This window comes from Geosmithia morbida (assembly GCF_012550715.1).
Source record: "Geosmithia morbida isolate 1262 chromosome Unknown scaffold_0, whole genome shotgun sequence".
Classification (NCBI taxonomy): Eukaryota; Fungi; Ascomycota; class Sordariomycetes; order Hypocreales; family Bionectriaceae; genus Geosmithia; species Geosmithia morbida.
The window spans coordinates 1,795,909-1,816,617 of record NW_023336187.1 but is presented as its reverse complement, the minus strand read 5'-3'; the positions used below and the strand labels follow the sequence as shown (position 1 = coordinate 1,816,617).

At 52.8% G+C, this 20,709-nt stretch overlaps 6 protein-coding genes across 6 annotated transcripts; 2 read left to right on the top strand and 4 right to left on the bottom strand.

The window, feature by feature from the left end:
- Positions 1-556: 556 nt before the first annotated feature.
- Positions 557-2,272, bottom strand: GMORB2_0550 (bZIP transcription factor; the record flags this gene model as incomplete). The annotated part of the gene is made up of 3 exons (XM_035462535.1): positions 557-1,111; positions 1,199-1,644; positions 2,233-2,272. 3 exons carry the CDS (start codon positions 2,270-2,272, stop codon positions 557-559), a joined length of 1,041 nt encoding a protein of 346 aa, XP_035325465.1.
- Positions 2,273-6,084: 3,812 nt separating this feature from the next.
- Positions 6,085-6,817, top strand: GMORB2_0549 (4a-hydroxytetrahydrobiopterin dehydratase; the record flags this gene model as incomplete). Its single annotated transcript, XM_035462534.1, has 2 exons — positions 6,085-6,372; positions 6,611-6,817. The coding sequence occupies 2 exons, from the start codon at positions 6,085-6,087 to the stop codon at positions 6,815-6,817; spliced, it is 495 nt and encodes a 164-aa protein (XP_035325464.1).
- Positions 6,818-7,445: 628 nt separating this feature from the next.
- Positions 7,446-8,553, bottom strand: GMORB2_0548 (methylsterol monooxygenase; the record flags this gene model as incomplete). The annotated part of the gene is made up of 3 exons (XM_035462533.1): positions 7,446-8,243; positions 8,338-8,443; positions 8,543-8,553. 3 exons carry the CDS (start codon positions 8,551-8,553, stop codon positions 7,446-7,448), a joined length of 915 nt encoding a protein of 304 aa, XP_035325463.1.
- A 2,283-nt stretch (positions 8,554-10,836) lies between these two features.
- On the top strand, positions 10,837-13,043 carry GMORB2_0547 (nuclear control of ATPase protein 2; the record flags this gene model as incomplete). Its single annotated transcript, XM_035462532.1, has 2 exons — positions 10,837-10,856; positions 11,066-13,043. 2 exons carry the CDS (start codon positions 10,837-10,839, stop codon positions 13,041-13,043), a joined length of 1,998 nt encoding a protein of 665 aa, XP_035325462.1.
- A 344-nt stretch (positions 13,044-13,387) lies between these two features.
- GMORB2_0546 (SWI/SNF-related matrix-associated actin-dependent regulator of chromatin subfamily A3) lies at positions 13,388-16,827 on the bottom strand (the record flags this gene model as incomplete). Its single annotated transcript, XM_035462531.1, has 8 exons — positions 13,388-14,351; positions 14,420-14,530; positions 14,583-14,855; positions 15,023-15,594; positions 15,698-16,132; positions 16,172-16,300; positions 16,374-16,459; positions 16,530-16,827. 8 exons carry the CDS (start codon positions 16,825-16,827, stop codon positions 13,388-13,390), a joined length of 2,868 nt encoding a protein of 955 aa, XP_035325461.1.
- A 1,656-nt stretch (positions 16,828-18,483) lies between these two features.
- On the bottom strand, positions 18,484-19,416 carry GMORB2_0545 (cysteine dioxygenase; the record flags this gene model as incomplete). Its single annotated transcript, XM_035462530.1, has 3 exons — positions 18,484-18,635; positions 18,747-18,996; positions 19,135-19,416. 3 exons carry the CDS (start codon positions 19,414-19,416, stop codon positions 18,484-18,486), a joined length of 684 nt encoding a protein of 227 aa, XP_035325460.1.
- Between the last annotated feature and the right edge of the window lie 1,293 nt (positions 19,417-20,709).

Sequence of the window (20,709 nt, the reverse complement as noted above, 5' to 3'; positions counted from 1 at the left end):
TACAAGACAGATCCTGCTTGGCCCCGGGGGGGGGAGGTGGGGGGAGAGAATCTCCTTCATTCATCCTCGTACCACCACGGTTCAACGACGGAGTCAATAGTAAATAAAGAAATAACGAGTAGTGATACTACTGAAAATAGAGAAGAGCAATGTAAGAACGAAGGAGAAAGAAGACAAAAACAAAACGAAACAAACAGCCTCCATTATAGCAAACAGGAATAGCACAATACATCAAGAACGAAGAAAAACGCCCGTAATTCGACCCTTCTCCATTATTCCACACGCACCGTCCTCCCAAATGACAAGAAACAGCCCGGGTAGTCAGTAGAATAGCATGGGGAAGTGACACAGGAATAGAAGAAAAAGAAACGAAGAGATAGAAGAAAAAACATCATAGCAAAAACACCGACAGTACGCCATGAGGAGCGAAGAGTCGGTGTCATTCGCTGCACTTGGAGAAAGGAAGAAGAGGAGAAGTGCTCTTCATGTGCCGTCATTCCCTCAAGTGCCTCGTTTCAGCCAGGTTAGATGGCTTCTCGTTCTCTTCAAAGTTGGCCTATACATCCGGTGCGCGGTCGGCATCTGCGTCCCCGCCGGCGACGGCAGCCTGCTGCAGGTGACGGTTGATCTCGTCGGCGGTCCGCGTGTCCTGGGCAGACTGGTCGTCGTCCTTCATCTCCTCGTCGTACTGGTGCTGGTGCTGATGCTGATGGTGCTGGTTCATCTGCTCCTGGGCTGCGAGGCCGGCCACGGCGCGGGCCACGGCCTCGAGGGGCGTGCTACCCGAGCTGGGAGCAGGTGCCTGCTGTACAGGTGGAGGTGGCGGAGGCTGGAGTTGCTGCTGCTGCTGCTGCTGCTGCTGCTGCTGCTGGTCGTTGATCCTCGATGGCTCGCCGCCAACAGTGTGAGGTTGCGTCAGGTTGATGTTTGGCGGTGCCGGCGGGTAGTCGCCCTGGACCTCGAGGAGCCTCGATTGCAGGGTAATGACGTACTCGCGCAGCGCGTAATTCTCCGACTGCACCGCCTTGAATGATTTCTCCATTTCCAGGTGTGTCTTGTTCTCCTGCTCCAGCTGTCGAATGTATGACTCCTTTCGCTGGCGGAAAGCTCTCTGGATGAGGGCACGTTTGTCAGCCCACACTCGTGACATGGACACGTTGGGGGACGGTTCTCTCCTTCATGAAGGGGATGCGCATACCTGAGCAGCACGATTCTGCGCAGCGCGTTTAGACTGCGAGAGCTCCCTCTTTGGCCTGACTCGACCATCTGGCGAGACGGGGTCCACGGCTCCGGGAAGGGGCGGGTGCGGAGGCGCAGGAGCCAGGTTGCCGGCATGGTGAGGAGGCTGCTGAGTAGGGTGGTTGTTCTGGAGGGTTGCTGGGTTGGGCGGGGGAGACTGGTTGGAAGAGCTCGGGCTGTAGCCCGTCGGCGGGTCCATAGGCATCATGTTGGCGGAGACCTGGGTGTGACCATGCGCGGCGCGAAGATCGGGGTGGATGAATGATTCGGGCTCGGTCTTTGCGTTCAGGTTGCGACGGTCCGTGTTGGTGTTTCCTTGGGGCTGCTCCGCGGGTGGTACCGTCGACTGTTGCTGCTGAGCGCCGAATACGTCTGGAGATGCCGATGTTGTGACTTCACCCGTAACTGGCTCACGTTTGCTGCCGTCTGGAGAGTGTGACGCGCTTCCTGTGTCGTGGTTTCGCAAGAGCTCAACCTGCGCGCGCAATTGCTGGTCTTGCTCTGGCAAAGGGTCAGCGCATATTTCGGCAACAGTAAAGCAATCGGATACATATATATGGGTGTATCAAGTATATATATGTATATATATATATATATATATGTGTGTGTGTGTGTGTGTGTATGTGTGTGTGTATGTGTGTATGTGTGTGTGTGGTGTGTATGTGTATATATGTGTGAGACGACTCAGATCATTGCTGTCGCGACAACCCCGCGTCAACGAGAGAGCACACGCGCGCCCTTTCCAGATGAGCGATAGACGACGTTGTCGCGTTGACCTCTCAATAGTGGTAGTGGTAGTGAAATGCGCGCGCGCCGAGCATGGCACCATCAAGCTTGTACTTGGACAAGGGTAATAAGTGAGGGCGCGTCGTGGAGTGGTGATATGCTCTCAATTCGTTTCGCAGAGCCCAAGCCGACGACGACGACGACAACGACGACTGTGAACAAGCAGGGCAAATGAAGGGGGAACAATTCCACGGGAAAAAAACTCACCTTGAGAGTTGGAGATAGGGTCCGCAGACGCCGACTGCATGGCGGGAGATGTCGTTCGCGATGGTCAGAGAGACAGAGATGGCAACTGATCTGACTCAGCATTCATACAAGGCAAATTATAATGGGCGCGCTGGCGATGATGACTACAAATATGAGGGGAGGGGGGACAACGGAGAACGGGAACAACAGCAAGCGGTTTGGGTAGCTCCCCCGAGGGGCTTATGTAATTGCCAGCCAGACGTGACAGACGGGGGAGGGGAAACTGAAAGGTAGGAGCGAGAGACGGGAGAGGGGGGGGAGAGGGGCGTACGTCTATTGGAGCAACACCCCGTCGCCGGTCGTCGGCCGGTCGCTCCTCTCCCTGCTGAGTTTGGGTTTGTCAGCAAAAGGTGTGACTGCATGCAGCTTGGTGTGACGAGTCCAATCAGCGCTCAGGACGCATTTAATTACATAAGGAAGTTAGGTCTTAGTAATAATGAAGCACCTGCATGGAGGTGGAGCCTCTGATCCCCTTCTGCTTTGGATCTCATTCGACTCGTACGAGAATAATACTCTGTACACGCACATGTATACGAGTATTACGTACGAATAGTCGCATGTACATAGCATAGCATGTACATAGCATATCGCATGTACATGGCATATCACATGTACATACCCGTACATTTGGTGCATCAGGTCGTCGAGACAGCAACAGCAACAGCAACAGCAACACCACGATTGCGCCATCTCTCAATACTTCCATTCAGTCTCTTACTCTTACATGTAGGCTCTCAGTGGATATCTTGGCACCTTGAGGGGAGGGGGTTTAAGCTGCTCCTATAAACTCCGTGCTATGTTTCATCTGGAGTTCAGTGGTTACTAGTACTTACTACCAGTCTACCACCATCAAGCAGCATACTTCCGACTGAACATGTCAATGTTTATTAACTTGAAGGGTGAGATCAACCCGGGTCGAAGACTTATTCCGTGGACTATATTCTCGCAACATCAATAATAGAATAGTAAAGAACTCCACGTGGCTTATCTGCAGTCGCCTACCATTATCCTCTCTGTCTCTCATCTACCCCTCAAATGCGTGACCTGGATATGGAATACCGAGCGTTCCGTGTTGGTCTCGCCTTGGTTTGACCTGACCTGTTCTCTTGCTCCTGCTCTCTTACTTCTAGGTTACTATTTTTACTATCTGGCTGGATGAATCATAGACATTCGTGTTACCACTTCGTGATTGTGATTCCGACTATAAGCCTCAATCTCTCCATCTCTCACGTCTCACATTTGCAAGCCCCAGGGAGGCAAAAACATCGGTCGGGTCCAAAAAACGTGTCTTTTTGTTGAGCTGCTGAGCACCCCTATCAGTCGGACTTGCTCGCCCAAGTGGTCGGCCGGCAGTGTACCCGGATAGAAGAAGTTGCAAAAGAGGACATGTACCTGATAGATCTGCTTTTATTTCGAGGGAAGAACGAGACATAAATAGCCGACACGATAAGCATGGCCAAGCAGGCAGATCAGCTACGATCAAACCTTGTTAACAGCGATAAAAAGCTGGCATGTCTGATGCTTAAGCTTGGGGAGCTTAGGGAACAGGAGAAGAAAGCTCGGGGTCGTCACTAGTGTACGCATCGATGGGACTTGCGGGTATGTAAACGGGGCCTGTTGCAGACTGATGCTGTGGTAATGCTATTCTTAGCATGAGCCTACTGTTCGCCTCGTTTTTTCTACTCAAGATACTTCTGTTCCTTTAGACTCTAGAGTCCACTCTCTCCTGCGAATACTCGCTTCGTCCTCGATGATCAGACCCTCGTATTCTAGGTGCTGTGTACTCGTATAGTGAGTGCTCTGAAGATTGCAGCGGTCGCTCGACCTGTGTGCATTTCGAGTCTGACTCAACCCTGAATCGACCACTGCTTCCCGCTCCATCTTATAAGGGATGATCTTATAGGCAAGGCCATACCGCATTGTTGCAATCTCACTCTGCATCTTTTCCCATGAGGAAATGACGACAGGAGCCATGGGGATCCGGACGATGTATTCCGATCCGAATCATCGTTGTCCAGCCGCATAAGAAAGCAGACATCGAATCCGCCGTGTGCAACTCCTTGACAACCTATCCACTCTATTCAAGAATTGAGAGACAGAGTCGCCAACCTGCTCTTTCGTGAACGGGAAGACGTTGGTGGATCGATTGTTAGTACCGTCGCCGCGCTGTGTGCTGCAGGCCCCGCGCCGCCACGTAGCTGACACAGCTTCTGAACAAGCCGGAGACGCGCATGAAGATGGACGGCAGCCACCGAAATATAGAAGACTGCATCCTTGGGTGATGAATGCATGATAATGCAGCAGGTCGGTTATATGGAATATGAAAACACAGGGTACAGCGGACTTGTTATTGATTATGGACAGAACGTTGCAAAAACGCCCATTATTATCGAGAACGTCCAAAAAAGTGCGAAATGCATAGACAGAATCCTACGATGCCAATATAGGACGTCAGTTCCTCACGTTTTGGACCCCCCTAGATCTGCGATCATGAGTGTGACTCCGGAGTAAATCCGAGCCCCACGGGCCGACTGAAGGCCCGGATCTGTGGGAGTGTACTTACCCCTCCACTTCCTATTGAGAGAGAGAGGGGGGGAGAGGGAGGGAGTCTGAGAGGAGTTGAGAGAAGAATAATCAATCAGCCTACACCAGATCAACGAGCATATCTGTCACCTAAAGAGAGTGGCGTGCGGCGTCATGATCTTATCGTAGGCCCAGACGCACAAGAGAGATAGCTTCTACTCTTGAACGTAGCTCTGATGAGCTACCGTCTTGTATAGAGAGCCTGACCTCCAGGCTACCTCGGTAGTGCCTGTCCGGAGCAATATACCGGTTCGTCCAGCATGTCACCGTCCTACCTGCACCCCGAGCCCGTCCGTGACATTACATCTGGGGTTTTTTGCTGTTTTATTCCTCTGGCAGGCGTTGGAAGCACCTCTTTTCATACACATGAATGGAGACAGTTATGTAATCAATATCGATACCTAATATTACCTGCCTACCTCAGAATAATGCAAACCCCGATTGGATCATTCATGCAGTCTCGGGTCCATGCAAATGTCCCCAGGTGTGGATGATGCAACTCGTCTCCGCGAATATGCTAGCACATTTCGCAATACATCGTTTTCCCCCCTCCCTCTGGTTACTGTGAAATAGGGCCGACGATGAGGCCGTAGGTAATACCAGAAAGCGGACAACGGGACAACAGTTTGATGACGTAGCTTCACGTCATGGATCCATGGCACCTCCGAGATAGCCAACTTGCCGACCAGACAAGAAAAAATATGTCGCTCTTCTATAAGAGCCGTCTAGAGGTCCAAGGCCACCAGGTTCTTCACGGAGAGCCGTCATCGCGGATAAGGGGAGAACCGTCACCTCGGCACAGACATTAGAAAAAAAGCTCGATCTCTTGGACGTATTTGCGCGAGCTGGGTGCCAGGCACGAAAGACCGTTCCCGCGTGCCGCTTATCGGTCAAATATTCTTACGACTAGTCGGCCGGCGATGCAGGAGTCAGGAGAGTGCGTCGTACGGGAAAGATAGGCATCTTTGCAGAAAGAAGGAGGGATACTTGATGAGAAGAAGTCGAGCATTATTCTTCTATCTTGTAGCTTTGAACGCAGGGCCAGGCGTTGGGCAGGGTGGTGCACGTGACTAGCAATTGGAGGAGGATTCAAGAAAACACCATCCCCGACTTGCGACACACGTATTACTCCTGTAAATGGAAATGGCACTGTAGGTAAGGCTTCTTCACCTGAATCCATCTCTCGTTCATCTACTCAAGATATAGTTGCTTCGCCCAACGTGCAACGGCATGCTTCGCCTCTTCAAGTCGTCACAACTGCACTCCGTGCCAAGTCTATCCCCAACCTCAGCAGCAGCAGCAGCAGCAGCAGCAGCGACGGCAACATCTCGTATCGCCATCACGCCCCTTGCGCGCGCCATGTCCTCGTCCACCCAGAAGCCTCGCTTCTCCGAGGGGACGGAAGAGGCATCTGCCTCTTCGTCCCTGGACAGTCTCCTAAGTGGACACTGGACACTCACGAATGAGGGCGAAGCTCTGGAGCGTAGTTTTAAATTCAAGACGTTTGCCAAGACATGGGTGTGTTCTTCTTCTTCCCTCGAATCTCACTCATCCCCTTCTCTGACTCTCACTCACGCAAGGAAACAGGACTTCATGACGGCTGTTTCACTTCAGTGTAAAGTCAAGAATCACCATCCCGAATGGTCAAATGTAAGATACATGATTGCACACCTTGAGAGAGTTTCTCTCGGTATCAGAACTTCAAGACTACCTCACAGCTAACCTGAAGTTCCTCCTCCCCCCTCCAAAAAAAAAGGTCTACAATACAGCCTTTATTCGATGGACTACGCATCACCCCAAGGGCCTGTCGACCAAGGACCTGGAGTTGGCTGCCGCGTGTGATTCTATCGCCAGGGACTTTGGAGAGCTGGAGCCCGAGCCTGTAAGCTGCGAGGTGCGCTCTGTGGCCGATAGGGCTACCACTTCAGCCGGGGATTGCTGCATTCCCAAGAAGAGCGGCTGAGTTCTGCGGCGGCCCCTACTGATGAGCGTTGTCGCGGGTGATAGTGATAGTCTCATGTCACGAGTCTAACTGTGAGTTGAAGTCATCGTCGATTGAATCATCCAGGGTGCCAGGTTTAAAGCCGCCGGTATCACGTTTTGTCCCGGAAGCTTGGAAACAACCACATTGCCAAATAAATACTGTACCAAAGAAAAATGTACAAACAAAAAGTCAGATGACGCTGAGTCTAATTATATATATATATATATATATATATCTTCCCAAAATAGAGGGTCGGGACCACCTAAACAAACCAGTGCCCGTCCATGTACAAGAAAAAAACATCTGAAAAATTAAAAAATAAAATAGAAACTTCGAGTGCAATACAGCACACACTCAAACAAACGCCGCCCTAAATGCTGGCATCACACTTTCCTGATTGTGTCCCTTCCTAGATGGTCGAGTAATTATATCAGGAAAATATATCTTCTTCTTTTCTTCATTCTTCACACAAGAGAGCGATCTCCAATTCCAAATACTTCTCACATGCAAAAGTTTGCATTACTAGCCAGGGACGGTTGAGCACAGGCGTCAGACGTGAGGCTCCGAGTTAATAGTTAGAGCCATGCCTGCATAGTGTCATCGTCACCTATTGAGCCTTCTTGGAGCGGATCTGAGCGAGCTTCTTCTCGCGGCGGCGCTTGTGAGCCTCGGCGCCGGCCTCAGTGTCGAGGCAGTAGTCCCACCAGCGGAAAGAGGAGGCGTAGTTGCCAATAAACTTCTCGTGGTGCACATCGTGGTGCTCGGCGCCGGCCCAGACGGGCAGGAAGTGGCGCAGACTCCAGGGGAAGTCGTAGCCGCTGTGCGCGTCGATAGCCTGGGCGAGACGGAGGACGATCCAGACGTACATGGTGAACATGTGCATGTCACCAGTGACGAAGAGTAGTAATACGGGGCTTCCGACGGTACCCAGGCCGAGGAGCATGGTCTCAATGGGCGAAGCGTACTCGGCAGCAAGGCCAAAGGGAGCTGAGTAGGTGTGGTGCATCTTGTGGATGGCCCTGTAGAGCGGGCCGTAGTGCAGGGCGCGGTGGAACCAGTAGTGCCACGCGTCCTCCATGACGAAGAGGACCGAGATCTGGAGGGCCATCTTCCAGGCAGGGGGGAAGGGGACGTCGTAGGCGATGCCAAGGTAGGTGGCGATGGGGTGAAAGAACCAGATCTGGGGGAGCTCAGCGGTGAAGTGGCTGATGAGGACGATGGCGGCGCAGTCCCACTGCTCCTTGAGTGTGGGCATCTTCTGAGGCTGGAGCTTGTACTTGGCGAAGTAGGGGATCCTGTCCATGATGATGTAGGGAATGCAGCGGCCAAAGTAGACAATCTCGTGCATGACGAAGCTCATGATGCCAGTCGCGAGCGTGTCGTTTTGCATGTACATGTACCAAGCCTGTAGAAGAGAAAAGCAATCATGTTAGTAAATATCGGGTATTTGCGCGTGCGCCATCGGGGGTATCGCGTCCGAGTTGTGAGGAGGAACGTACGGCCCAGAGGCGCTCAAAGTAGTTGAGGTGGACATTGTACTGAGAAACTTCTTGGAATGCGTCGAAGTAGGTTTGCGTCTGGTTGAGGGCACCGACGGTCGCGTTGCTATATCGTTGCACAGGTCAGTTCCATCTTGATCTTCCGTCGTCGGGGGGTCGCGTAGCTGCAGCTGTCCGAGAATCCGCAAGGGGAGTGAGCACTCACACCACCTCCATGGTTGCCGATTTGGGTTGTGACAGACCCGAGAAGGGAGGAAGGTCGTGTTTTATCTGAGGAGGAAGGTCGTTTTTGAAGAGGCGTTGGACCGCGGATGGTGAATTAGGTCGTCGGAGGTTGTGTGTGTTGATGGTTGGAAGGGATGCTGGCGGGTGGAGGAGAGGAAGGGAAAGGGTCTTGGGTGGGTTTATTAAAGCTCGATTAACAGGAGACCAAAAAAAAAAGACAAGTGATAATCATAAAGAAAAGGGCCCTGCGTTGTAAAGGGGGGGGGGGCACCAGCTAAGTTGGGAAGTGGGCTGACCAATTACAGTGGTCATGGGGGCGGTATGGCGCGGTATGGCCCTGTAGTACACAGCGAACCAAAAGCGGGAAATTGGGCAATCACCAGGTCCCATGCAGAGAGGAAGGGGGTTGAGCCAAGGCCCAAAGGCCCCAGGAGTCAGGGACTCAGGGACATGCCAAAGGGGGCGCAGGCAAAAAGTGAGTCCATGTTCAATACACACCTTCCGGCTTCCGTGCGTTATCGATCAGATCAGCCCACTCTGAGGTGGCGATAGTGAACAATCCACCAACCATGGGTCGGCGCACAATTCCTTCTTATTAGAAGACCCACTAATCTTGTGCAGTTCATAGGTCCGGATGCACGTAGAGCCGACGAGTTGTGCAAAGCTAAGGAAATGGGAAAAAAACTTTACTGTACTGTATTTGTGTGTTGCATGTGTGTGTGTGTGTTGTGTGTTGGTACTAGCGAAGTGTGTGCGTGCGTACGTACATTATTCCTATTCTCCCATAGATACGAGTACGAACGCATGGGAATCGGGGAATAATGTCACCCCGCATAACTGCAATCTGCCCGCCTGCACGGAGTATCACTTACCGTTACTAATGTACATTGCCAGAGCACGCACGCGCTGTACCTGTAGTAGTAAGCTAGTAGCAGGCAGCTAATATTACCTACAGGCTACTCGTACATGTGTACTAAACCACTGGCCTCGACCTATGGCATGTATTGATACGCCGTACAGACTACAGACTTACAGACTACCAGCTGTTGAGCGGCGCGATAGCTACCTACCTATAGCGGTGCAATACGAACACGACGGAAATCCCTTCAATGATGAAATAGCGCTACACACGTCTCGTACTCGTACTCCCACCTCTGCTCTCCTCTGTTTCTCCTTTCGAACAAGTAGGCAGGTACGGGTGGTAATAGGCTATTCTCCGTAGCTCTAGCGCAGATACCCAAAGAGCAAGCTCTTTTCACCCAAGAAGCAAGAGCGGACAAGAAGGTGAGGCAAGAAGCAAGAGCAGCCCGCATGAGCGCCAAGGCACCTGCCTCCAGCATTTACTCGTACATACAAGTGATATCTGCCCATGTGCGGCAGGGGCAATGGAGATCGTTCCAGGCCCCCCATTCCCCCAGTTTCTTTTCTCGCACTAATATGTACAGATTACAGGTACGGACGGCTACAGAGTACAGAGGATTACTCACTACTGCGCTGGTATTTATTTGCCATCTGCTCTGTCACTTTCTTGATCCCAAGCCCAGCAGAATACTACTCGTAATGCCGAGTACTGGCTGAGGTATTCGTACAAGTACGGGAAGGACTGACCCTGGTACCGGTACAGATTACTCCGTACATGGTTTGCTTTCTTGCTCCACCAAACTCTTGTGTTACCGACCGACTGGCTTCTTTTTGCCCTTCTGCTTCTTCTCTGCCGCGGCTCATCTCTTGTGTGGCATCATACGTCAGCTCAGCTACCCAGCAACATTCGACAACCTTCTCTGGTGGTGTCATAGACCCCAAACCCTGGGACCACATTCTTCTGGCTTGTCGCTCTGCGGCCTGTGCCCCGTCCAACTCGGCCCATTTCCACGCATGACCCATTAGCGGGTTTCCATTTTCCCCTCTTACCTCCAGGGTTGCCTGGCTCTTCCCCGACGTTTGCTGTCGGGCCTTGTGTACCCGAATACGACGACTCTTCTCAACGCACACGCACACACATACACACACACACACACACGCACGCACACACAAACCTTCGCACATCTCGCGCTACGCGCTACGCACACGCAAGCCAACCACGGACCACCAATACCTGTTACCTACCCCCTCGGCTTCTGCATCACCCGGCCATCGTCTCGTGGAGCCACAAATCATTTCCGCCCGGCTGACGCCCTTGATTGATTCCCACGGCGTTCCGGGTGGTCCCCACCGACCCTGCCCATCCCCGGCCCGGTTCCTTTGTCATCCGGGTTGATCTTCAGTCTTCCCGCCATGGCCTCTTTGGTAGCAGAGTACGTCACTCCTAGTCAAATCCACTCATGACAGGAAACATCTGTCTTTCTATCACCCATCCCCTTATTTTCTAGGAACAACGGGGGGCTGGGCATATCTGTTCTCTCCCCTAGGGTAATCTACGAGACCTGCTGCTCAAGACTGTTGCTCCTCAGATCGCTATTGCTTACCCATCGTTGTACCATGACCCGTACTGACCATCTGATAGTCAGATACGGCGCTTGGATGCCTACCTGGACCGCCTCCCTGTTCTCTCCGAGGTATCGTCCGAGGAGGCTAGCTCGGCCTCTGGTGAGAACCAGCAGGGCTTCGCTGTTGCTGACGCCTTCTCGAACCCCCGCCTTGATGAGCTTCTCAGCATTGTCAAGTCTTTGAGTGCCACAAACTCATCCCGGCCGCTCCTCCCGGTGCGCAACATCAGGCAACTTCTCGTCAGATCTGGGATCCACAAATCTGACCTTGACCCGACCGAGGTCACGGTCAGGAGCCCTTATGAGACAGAAATCGAGTGGCTGCTCGTCAGCAAGGCCGCCGTCCAGCTGCATGGGGCCATCCTCAACAGCTTTCTCGACCATATAGCCCCGCTGAGCAATCACATCTGGTATTGGGACGAAGTCCTCGGCTCCTATGCCTATAGCAGCCTTTATACGGTCCAGACGTCACCATGGCGTTTCCATGCCTGGTCCCTCGACATATTTCAGAGAACACTGACTCGCACACACAATTCCCCGCCGCCAACTTACTTCGCCACGATAGCGCATGGGTTCCTCCCCCAGCGCTGGGGCCGCTTCTATTCCCTGGTCCGTGACAGCATCAGGGAGAGGTCCTTTGCCAACATTCAGCGAAAGGTCCTCTCCCCCGTTGCCTTTTGCAGGGGTGAGGCCCGACGAAAGCAGGCCGCCATGAAAAAGCTGAGAGAGGTCACAGCCTGCGGATTGGGTGTCTTGATGTGCGAAGGACTCCAGTTTGTCCAGGAGGATGACAAGGCACTCGTGCAAGACCACAGCGATCTCAAGGGGACAGTGGAACGCAGCGTCGTCCTCATGGATATGGTCCTGAAGGAGGTCTGCCACGTCGAGCAATCCGTTGCCGATTTCGAGGAGAAGATTTTTGCTGGTGTCGAACAGGACCCTGAACTCTCCGTCCACGTCGAGGATATTGATGGCAGCATTAACCGCCCCGCCGTCCTTGGCCGTCGCTTGCTACACATTATCGATAACATCCTCCCACAGCACGCAGAATCCATTGCGGACATAACGCGGAGGAACGGGCAGCCCTCACCCATTGTCCGCTACTGGCTACCCGCCATTGTTTGTACCGTGTCGTCCACCACGATCCTCCGCCTCGTTGTTAACCACCAGGCCGACATACTCGACTGGATTGCCAACCTTGGCGCAACGGCACGCGATTTCTGGTTCAACTGGGTTATCGAGCCCTCCCGGAAAGTCTTACAGACCATCAGACACGACCAGTCGAGCGAGATTGCCATCATGAGTCGGGACAGCCTCAAGGCTGACCGCGAGAGCCTGGAGCGCATGGTTGTCGATTTCGCCGTTGACAACCCCCGCTTTGCCGACGCCACCGGATCTACTCTAACTGAAGACCAGATTGCGCTGATCCGTTCCAAAGTAGCCGAAGGTGATGTGACGCCGGTCCTCAAGGCCTTTGAGAAGGATCTGAGGAAACCGCTTGTCGGTGCTGTCCGTGGAGATCTCGTCCGATCTCTCCTCATACAGGTGCAGAAGACAAAGGTTGACCTGGAGGTGGCCATGACGGGCATCGACGCCCTCTTGAAGAGCCAGGAGCTGGTTTTTGGCCTCGTCGGTCTGACGCCGGGAGTCATTATGTCGATAGGATTCCTCCAGTACTTCCGTGGCCTTTTTGGTGGACGCTCTGGCCAACGCAGGAGCACGACGGCCAAGCAGGCTGTGCGTGTTCTCCGCAACATTGATCGTGTTCTGACCGAGGCGCCGCCCGTTGATAACAATATGCCCTCTTACACACACCACGGCCTATTGCTCTGTGAGGTCCAGACACTCAGAAGTCTGGCCTCCAGGTTGATGCCTTCTGAAATCGAGAGGGAGTTCCTCGAGGATCTGTCTGACCTGTCCAAGCTCAGGGGCGCGCAGTTCCAGGCTCAGGCTTTGTCGAGGATTCGCTGGGCTTATGCCCGTTGGCTGCGCTAACGTATGATTGGACCGATTGCGTGCCCAAGTCGGCTTTGTAACACTACGGTGGCATTTTGCTTTCTTTTCATCACGTTTATCATCACGAACATCATTACCTGGTCGTACCTGCCTAGTAGGACAGGTAGAGACGTACAACGCATAAGGCGCAGATCGGTAAGGAGGAAACACGAAACATTATATAAATAACAAGGACATATGTTTAGCACATTGGTCGCTTCAAAAAAAAATACATAAACGAATGAGCTCTCCCACTTTTCCCACGATGTTATCGGTAAAATGATACAGCCTAGTGAAAATATACTACTACAATAGAAATGCAAGAACAAGGTCTGGACAAGGTATCAAGCGAGAAGTCTTTGTACATCAGCGACGTGCGTCGTCTTTGCCTCTTTGGCGCCCCTCCGCTCCTGGAAAGCCTTGTCGACGAGCTTGCGCTTCTCAAGCTGGATATCCAGGACGCGCTCCTCGACCGTGCCCTCCATGACGAGACGCCACACCGTAGTATCGCGCGTCTGACCCAGACGGTGGACACGGTCGATGGCTTGATCCTCGATGGCGGGGGCCCACCCTATGTCTTGTTTGTCAGTGCTCTGTTTCGAAAGGGGGCGGTGGGCATCATGAGCAATCAGATGGTGGAACACACAGCTGTCTGCTAGAATTATGGTATCAGCAGAGACGAGGTTGAGACCGACACTGCAGACGGCCAGGCTGGCGAGCAGGACACGAGTGTCGGGGTCGTTGTCGAGGGCGTCGACCGCCCGGTCCCGGCTGTCGGTCGTCATGGACCCGTCTATGCGGGCGCATTTGATGCGCGAGGCGACCAGTTGGGTCTGGATGATGTTGAGGAAGGAGGTCCACTGGGAGAAGATGATGATCTTGGAGGCCGGTTTCTGCACCGTGGCGCGGACGATCTGCAGCATCGCTTCCGTCTTGGAGCTCTGCATCTCCGGATCAAAGGGGTCCGCTGCTGCTGCTGCTGCTGCATCGGGGGATGATGATGACTCAGGCTCAGGCTCTAGAAGTTGACTCTGGTCGAGTGGGTTTCGACACATGGGGCACTTATGCTGGAGCTCGATGGCGCGGGTGATGCACGAGCGGCAAAAGACGTGCTTGCAGTGGGTGATGACGGGGGACGTGGTACCGTCAAAGCAGATGGCGCAGTCCTCCTGCTGGTCGATGTACAGGGTCAGAGCCTGCTGAAGGAGGCGGCGGTTCTTGTCTGTCAGCTCGACGACATCGCCGTCCGAGGAGAGCAGCTTCATCAATTCATCTACCCTATTTTTGGCCAGGGTCCAGTGATTGCAGCTGTTGAGGGGGGGTGGTGCGAGTGTCAGAGTTTAGAACAGGGAGAAAAGAAGGAGAAGGAGACTTACATCTGACGAAGACGGAGAAGCCGTTCTAGGACATTGGTGAAGCGACCCCTTGACTTATCTGCCGCTACGGTTGCAGAGTTGAACTGTTCGAGGGCGCCCTTGGCCTCGGCTCTGCGGTCGTTGTCAGTCGAGATGAAGGCGAAGAAGAGGAGGGACGGCATACAGTAGAGCATCGTATTTTCGCTTCTCTTCTTCCCGAAAGCTGATGCGATGAATAAACTCCTTCTTCTCGGGGAGCTTGAGATCGATAAAGGACATGTCTTTACGACGACGGAGGCACAGGTCACGCATGATGCCCTGGAGGAGAGCTTCCCCTACGCCCGAGCCGTCTCCTAACTTGCGCGTCACCACCGTGGTGAAGATTTCGAGCTTCTCTATTCCTCCCGTTATGCGGAGGAATTTGATGATGGAGTGGAGGTCCTTGACGGAGTTGATGCTGTTTTCTTTTGGTCAGACTTGCGCACACACATACACACGAGTGAACGAAAGGAGGTGGGAAAAGTAAGAAAGAAAAAAAAAAGACGGGGGGGGGGAGGTAAAGAGAAATTAAAACTATGATAAATAATAAATAAAAATGAAAAGGAAAGGATAGGTAGAGCTTACATTGGAGTTCCAGATAGGACCCATCGAGATTTAGCCCTGACTCTACACGCAGCGAGGGCCATCTTCGTCTTGGCATTGCGAATGATGTGACCCTCGTCGAGAACGAGGCGACGCCACTCGACGTCGGCGGACAACAGCGCCGGGTCGAGGGTCGTGAGCTTCCCGTAGCTGGTGATGACGACGTCATAGTCGGTCAGCTTGGTCCCCGGCGGGGGCTTCTTCTGACCGTGGTACACGATGACGCGGGGCTGGTGGTCGGGCAGGACGTGTCGACGAATCTGCTGTTCCCAGTTGCTCATGACGCTGACGGGGGCGACGATGAGCGTGGGCCCGTCTTCGCTGCGGCCGTCGGGGTGCGTCAGGATCAGGCTGATCATCTCGAGCGTCTTGCCGAGTCCCATGTCGTCGGCCAGGATACCGCCGGAGAGGAGCACGGGCGGGCTGATGGGACAGTAGTCGGTTGCTACGTTGCGGTAACGTCCATTGGCTTGGTGTCTCCAGAGCTGGACTGTGTCGGATGAACCCCTCTCCGGCAACTTGGGGTCCTCCTTTTCTATCAGCCAGTACAGGGCCTTATTATTTGTTTTTTTGAAGTGTCAGCAGTCACGCCGTGCCCTTACATATGTATCGATGGGTAATAGCGCACGAAAAGGCAGGAAAAGGGAAAAGGTATACCTGAAGCTGATACGGCAATAGAGTCGACTTGAGCTGCGGGGGTTGCACACCCATCGGCATCCTGGATAGCTCCTTCTCACCCATCGCCAGCGCCTTGAACCGGTCACTGTCTCCCTGCCTCATGTCGACGGCCTCGCTAATCCTGGCGAGCTCCTCGACGGACAGGGTTGCCTGTTGCGCATCGGCTTCTGTGGCCGTGGGCATGAAGCCGGCGGTGGACCCGCCATTATGAAGGCCCACTATGCGCTTCCTGTCGATCTCGGCCTTGGTCTTCTTAAGCTGCGTCGCCCTGGCGAGCTTGTCTTTCTTCAGGGAGGCCTCGATGGAGGCACGACGTCTGACATCGCTGGGGCCATACAGGCCCAGCCTCGCCGGGCACTCGAACATTCCCTTTTCGCCAGTGAGTTGGGCTTCCAGGGTGATGTCCCCTCGGTCCTTGGGATCTAATCAGCCATTCTGTCCATACAAAATGACGGATGTGGTCCTGAAGAAGCGCATCAGGAGACCTACAATATAAGGCGCGAGCTTCTCAACTAGCTTGCGCGGTAGGTGACCGATCTGGTGGCCCATGACGTTATCTACACGTATGGCATTCGAGTCGTACTATGCGTCGTTACAAATATCAACCGAGTGTCTTTCTACCCAAACGAACAGTTTCGCGGGCGTGGCTATATACCTGATTGTCGGCTTGTCTCTGGCAGAGCACAATCTCGCCAGGACAGGCATATCCATTGTAGAATCTGATACCCACAATCTTGCATTCTGCCAATCGATTAGCACCAGAGTCATAGGAGGGTGGAGAAAGAGACAGAGAAGGGAGAATGAAGCTGACCGAGAGTACAGTACAGCTCACTAGGCGGTCCGTCATCATCTTGCGTCAAATCGAATGCATCCGGCTCCACCGTCTGTGTCGTGTAGGCAGCAGGTCGTCGATGTTGTGCATCATCCTGCGAAGTTCCAAAGGCAGCAACATTATGAGGGTTGGCAGGAAGGGAGTATGCCTCTGATCGATACGGTGCCCTGGAGAGTTCCGATGTCGTTGGTGTTGGCGTCTGCCTCTTCGGAGGGTTGGAGTTATCGTCATCGCCGGTGAGGTCGATGAACCCAAGATGGCGTTTAGCGGGAGGCATAACAATGACGATAGGAGCGGGTCAATGCTCCTTTCTCAGGTTGGCTGGATTAAGCGAGAGCGGGTACCGTTATCAGTAGTATGTAAAGATCTAAATGTGTGGAGTCCAGCCCTATGAATCAGGGGTGTATAGTAAGTATGGGGTTGTCTTTGGTGCTTGGCTACCGAGAGTCTAAGACCGTGACGCGATCGCGTTGACCCTTTCCTCACCAGGGCCTGGCAAGATTGGTCGGCACTATACATTCATCACTCTACGGCTGAAGGGGAGGGCTTTATAGGCTAATTTTGACACTATCAGGGGGGGGGGGAAAGAAAGCAAGGAACTGGGTAGTTATTACTGCAGTGTCAAATTCACTTGAATGATCCATCAGGTGCTCACGACAATATACACTCGTAAAGAGAGACGTAAATGGAAACCTGAAGAATGTAATCTGTAGAATCCAAAATGAAGGACCTTCCTTCTGTCATCCTTCTCACGCTACTACGTAATCTACACGTGCCGGGACAAACTGCTGAATAAGGTACGGAATTGGTTATTCCGGTCCGATCAGAGATGTCCCTCATAAACGGAACTGTCGGACGTAGCAGCGGAATAGTGTCGGTAAAACGCTCGTCTGAACCACGCGACGTCACGTGATTCGATCCATTCCCCTGCTACGAGGATCAATATCGGTATTATTACTCCGTGACTGGATAGGCCAAACAGTCGGACAACGGCAGCGTCTGTCGGTCCAAGTAGCAAGACCCGGTGGCCGCATGAAGAATTGGCGGGCCTCGGAGGGTTTTGGGGTAATACTCCTCATTGTCTCATGTATACAGGGCGAATATGTGTTGTGGTTTTTGCTGTCCACCACATTGAAGTACATGTACTAGTATACCATTGAGTAATATCACCACATGCTACGGGTAATACGACATATCGCGGGACAGGCTGAGATGGTTGGAAACGCACGGGAAGGGGCCTATGTTTAGGAAATACAGAATAAAATAAAGGACGATATAGTAACCATTTTATTGATACCCCAAGAGCCCAAGAGCCCAAGAGCCCAAGAGTTGGCCAAGGCCTTAAACTGAGTGACTCAGCATACAAACTGGATCAGCCAAGCCTTTTGGGGAAAAGCCGTAATCACGCAATGCCAGAGGCGGATGTCGGCAGGAATATAGCCATAATCATGGCGACATCCAGTCTTTGAGAAAGCGGGCAGCAGCTCCTCATCTTTCTCTTCTCTCCTCACCTTTTCCTCCCTCACCATTCTTCTTCTCATTTCTTTCTCAAGGCACACAATTTCCCATTTGCTTCTATATACTCTCCAGTACTATTCCTTGTCTGGTCTATTCAGGGATGGATACCCCCCCTCCCCTCAGTAGCCTCCATACACGGCCCTCAGCCCCTAGCCCAAAGAGCACGTCGGCGGCTCGACCAACAGAGCACGCACACCATGCTATTGACACAAGACTTCAAGGTTCAAGGCGGGCTTCACTAACAGCAAGAGAGAGGCGAGAGTCCAAAAGAACATGAGTACTCAACGGATCCGAAACTACAAAAGCCACACTTGATATATCCCAGCTGAAGAAGGAAAAGAGAAGAAAAAAAAAGAAACGCCCTTCTTCTCCACCATGGCAGGTCTTGCCTATGCATTCGTTTCCCCGTCTGCCTTCACTGCGGCTGCTGCTGCTGCTGCTGCTCCTGCTCCTTAACTAGGCGGCCATACACAGAGTAGTAGTGGCAGGTGGGCACATGGCTGCTACGACCTGTGCCTTCCTCGAAGATGTTGCATCCCTTCTTGGCAACGTTGGGAGGGGTATACACTGGGGTCAAGGTCAGTCTTCACTTATTTCATTCTCGAGGGAAAGACAAGTGTCCTCCTGAGAGAACGGGTGTCTACTTGATGGGGAAGGAGAGGAAGAGGGGAGTCTTACAGTGCAGCGACACGGCAAAGTCGCTGCCCTCGTTGGACACGCGGTGCAGGCCAAGCTCGTCGGCCATGTAGGCTACCTGGTTCTCCTGATAGTTCTTCTTGGAGATGGGCTTCATAGGGCCCTTGTCGTCGCCGTTGGGGAACTCGTATCGAGTCTCGGTCAGGGTTCCTCGCAGGATCTTCATGAGGCAGTGGGCATTGCCGTGGTCGTGGATGGGGCTTCCCTTGCCTGGTGTCCATACAAGAACCAGCTATTCACCACAAGAGACTGAGGTCAGTATGTGGATGGATAACATACATGCACACGCACACGCACACGCACACGCACACACAATGCTATACAAGATGAAACGAAAAGACACAAGTGTGCCGAAGACTCTTTTACTTACCAAGTTGCTCTTGCCGTTGCCTTCGTCGACAAGGTTCCTCGTGTATCCTCGACTGCGGTCGCCAAACGCATACCTCGACCACTGGTTGTCGGAACTGTCATAGTCCCTCATCAGCCGGGTCAGGAACCCGACATCGATATCGTCCGAAGTTAGACCTGACGACGGTCCCAGAGCGGCTTTCAGGTCCAAGACGAGACTCTCGAAGCGATGGGCCTGGGCATGGCTAGCGGCAGCAGCAGCGTTGCTGTCTACACAGAGGGTGGGAACTGGAGTGGCAAGCATGATTGTTCGTTTGCTTTGAATTGGGATAGGGGTTGTTCAATTCACACAAAGAAGAGGATTATTATCACTTCTTTTAGGTTGTGTGAGGTAACGATGAAGAGGGGGGGATGGTTCTTGAACTGTCAAGAGAAGTTTGGAACGTCGAAAGATGTTGAAACGTCGTCGTCGCCGTCGTCGTCATCGAGGGGGGGGGGGAGCGGTGAGGGGAAATGTGTGCGAGATATGTACGGCAACGATCAGAGTGGGCTTCGCAGCTGGTCACCCTCCTTCTATGAAACGGTCCTGGTGCGGTTTTGGGCCGTGGGGTGTGATTGATTGCTGATCCACGTTGCGTTGCGTGTCAAGACGTCACATGACACTGTCGACGACGGGGGCAAGAAAGATTGAGACAAGGAAGAGATGCGCCGTGTTACGAAAAGGGGGGTGGAACGAGGGGCAACGGGCTAGAGTGGGCGAACCGTTTGGTACGCTGCGTCTTGGTGGAATGGAGTGGTACGATATCAACTGCACACGGGAAGAAAACAAAGAGCGAGGGAGAGCAAGGAACCGACGACGACACTTCCGAAGTGTTCCGTTGCACAGGTTGTCTAACCGTTTTCCGGCTGTTGTTTGCCGGTGTGGTTGGCGTCGTCTGGAGAGGTGTGAGTGAGGAAAAAAAAAATTGGGAAAAAAATGGATTTTCCCCACCACTCTCCTTGTAAGAAGACGAGACTTGGCTCTGATGCAGCGATCTAGACGTCGACGGTCGACAAAAACGCGTCTGGAGAAGCGGTTGAATCGGTAGATTCAATCTCGAATAGAAGATTAGATCCAAAGACCTTGGGGACGGGAGTCTTGGGATGTATATATCGATGTCGGGGAAGATTGGACAGCCGGCCAAAGTACACCACTCTGATCCGCTATGTTGCCATGAGGGTCCAGGTGGGGCTTCGGCTCGGCGGCTTCTTGTGCAAGGGAATTCGTCGGTATTAGTATTATTATTACCACAGATATCACTACAGATTACTACCTACCATTGCTCATCCATCTTCTCGTTCTCTTTCTTTGGAATCAATGGGTCTAATTCTGCGACTCGGATGGTATACAAATACGTATGTCCCTTGCGGACTATGCTGAACAACGATCTACAGTGAGAACTGGAAACCTATTCAACCCTCCAAGATAGGATCGAGGCTGTTATATGTAACTGCTCTTGGCAGTGATACTATCATCGACACCAACAAGGCACGACTAGTTCTAGTAGCAGAGTAGCAAAGTAGCAGAGCACAGGTCGACATGATCAGGAGAGCGGGA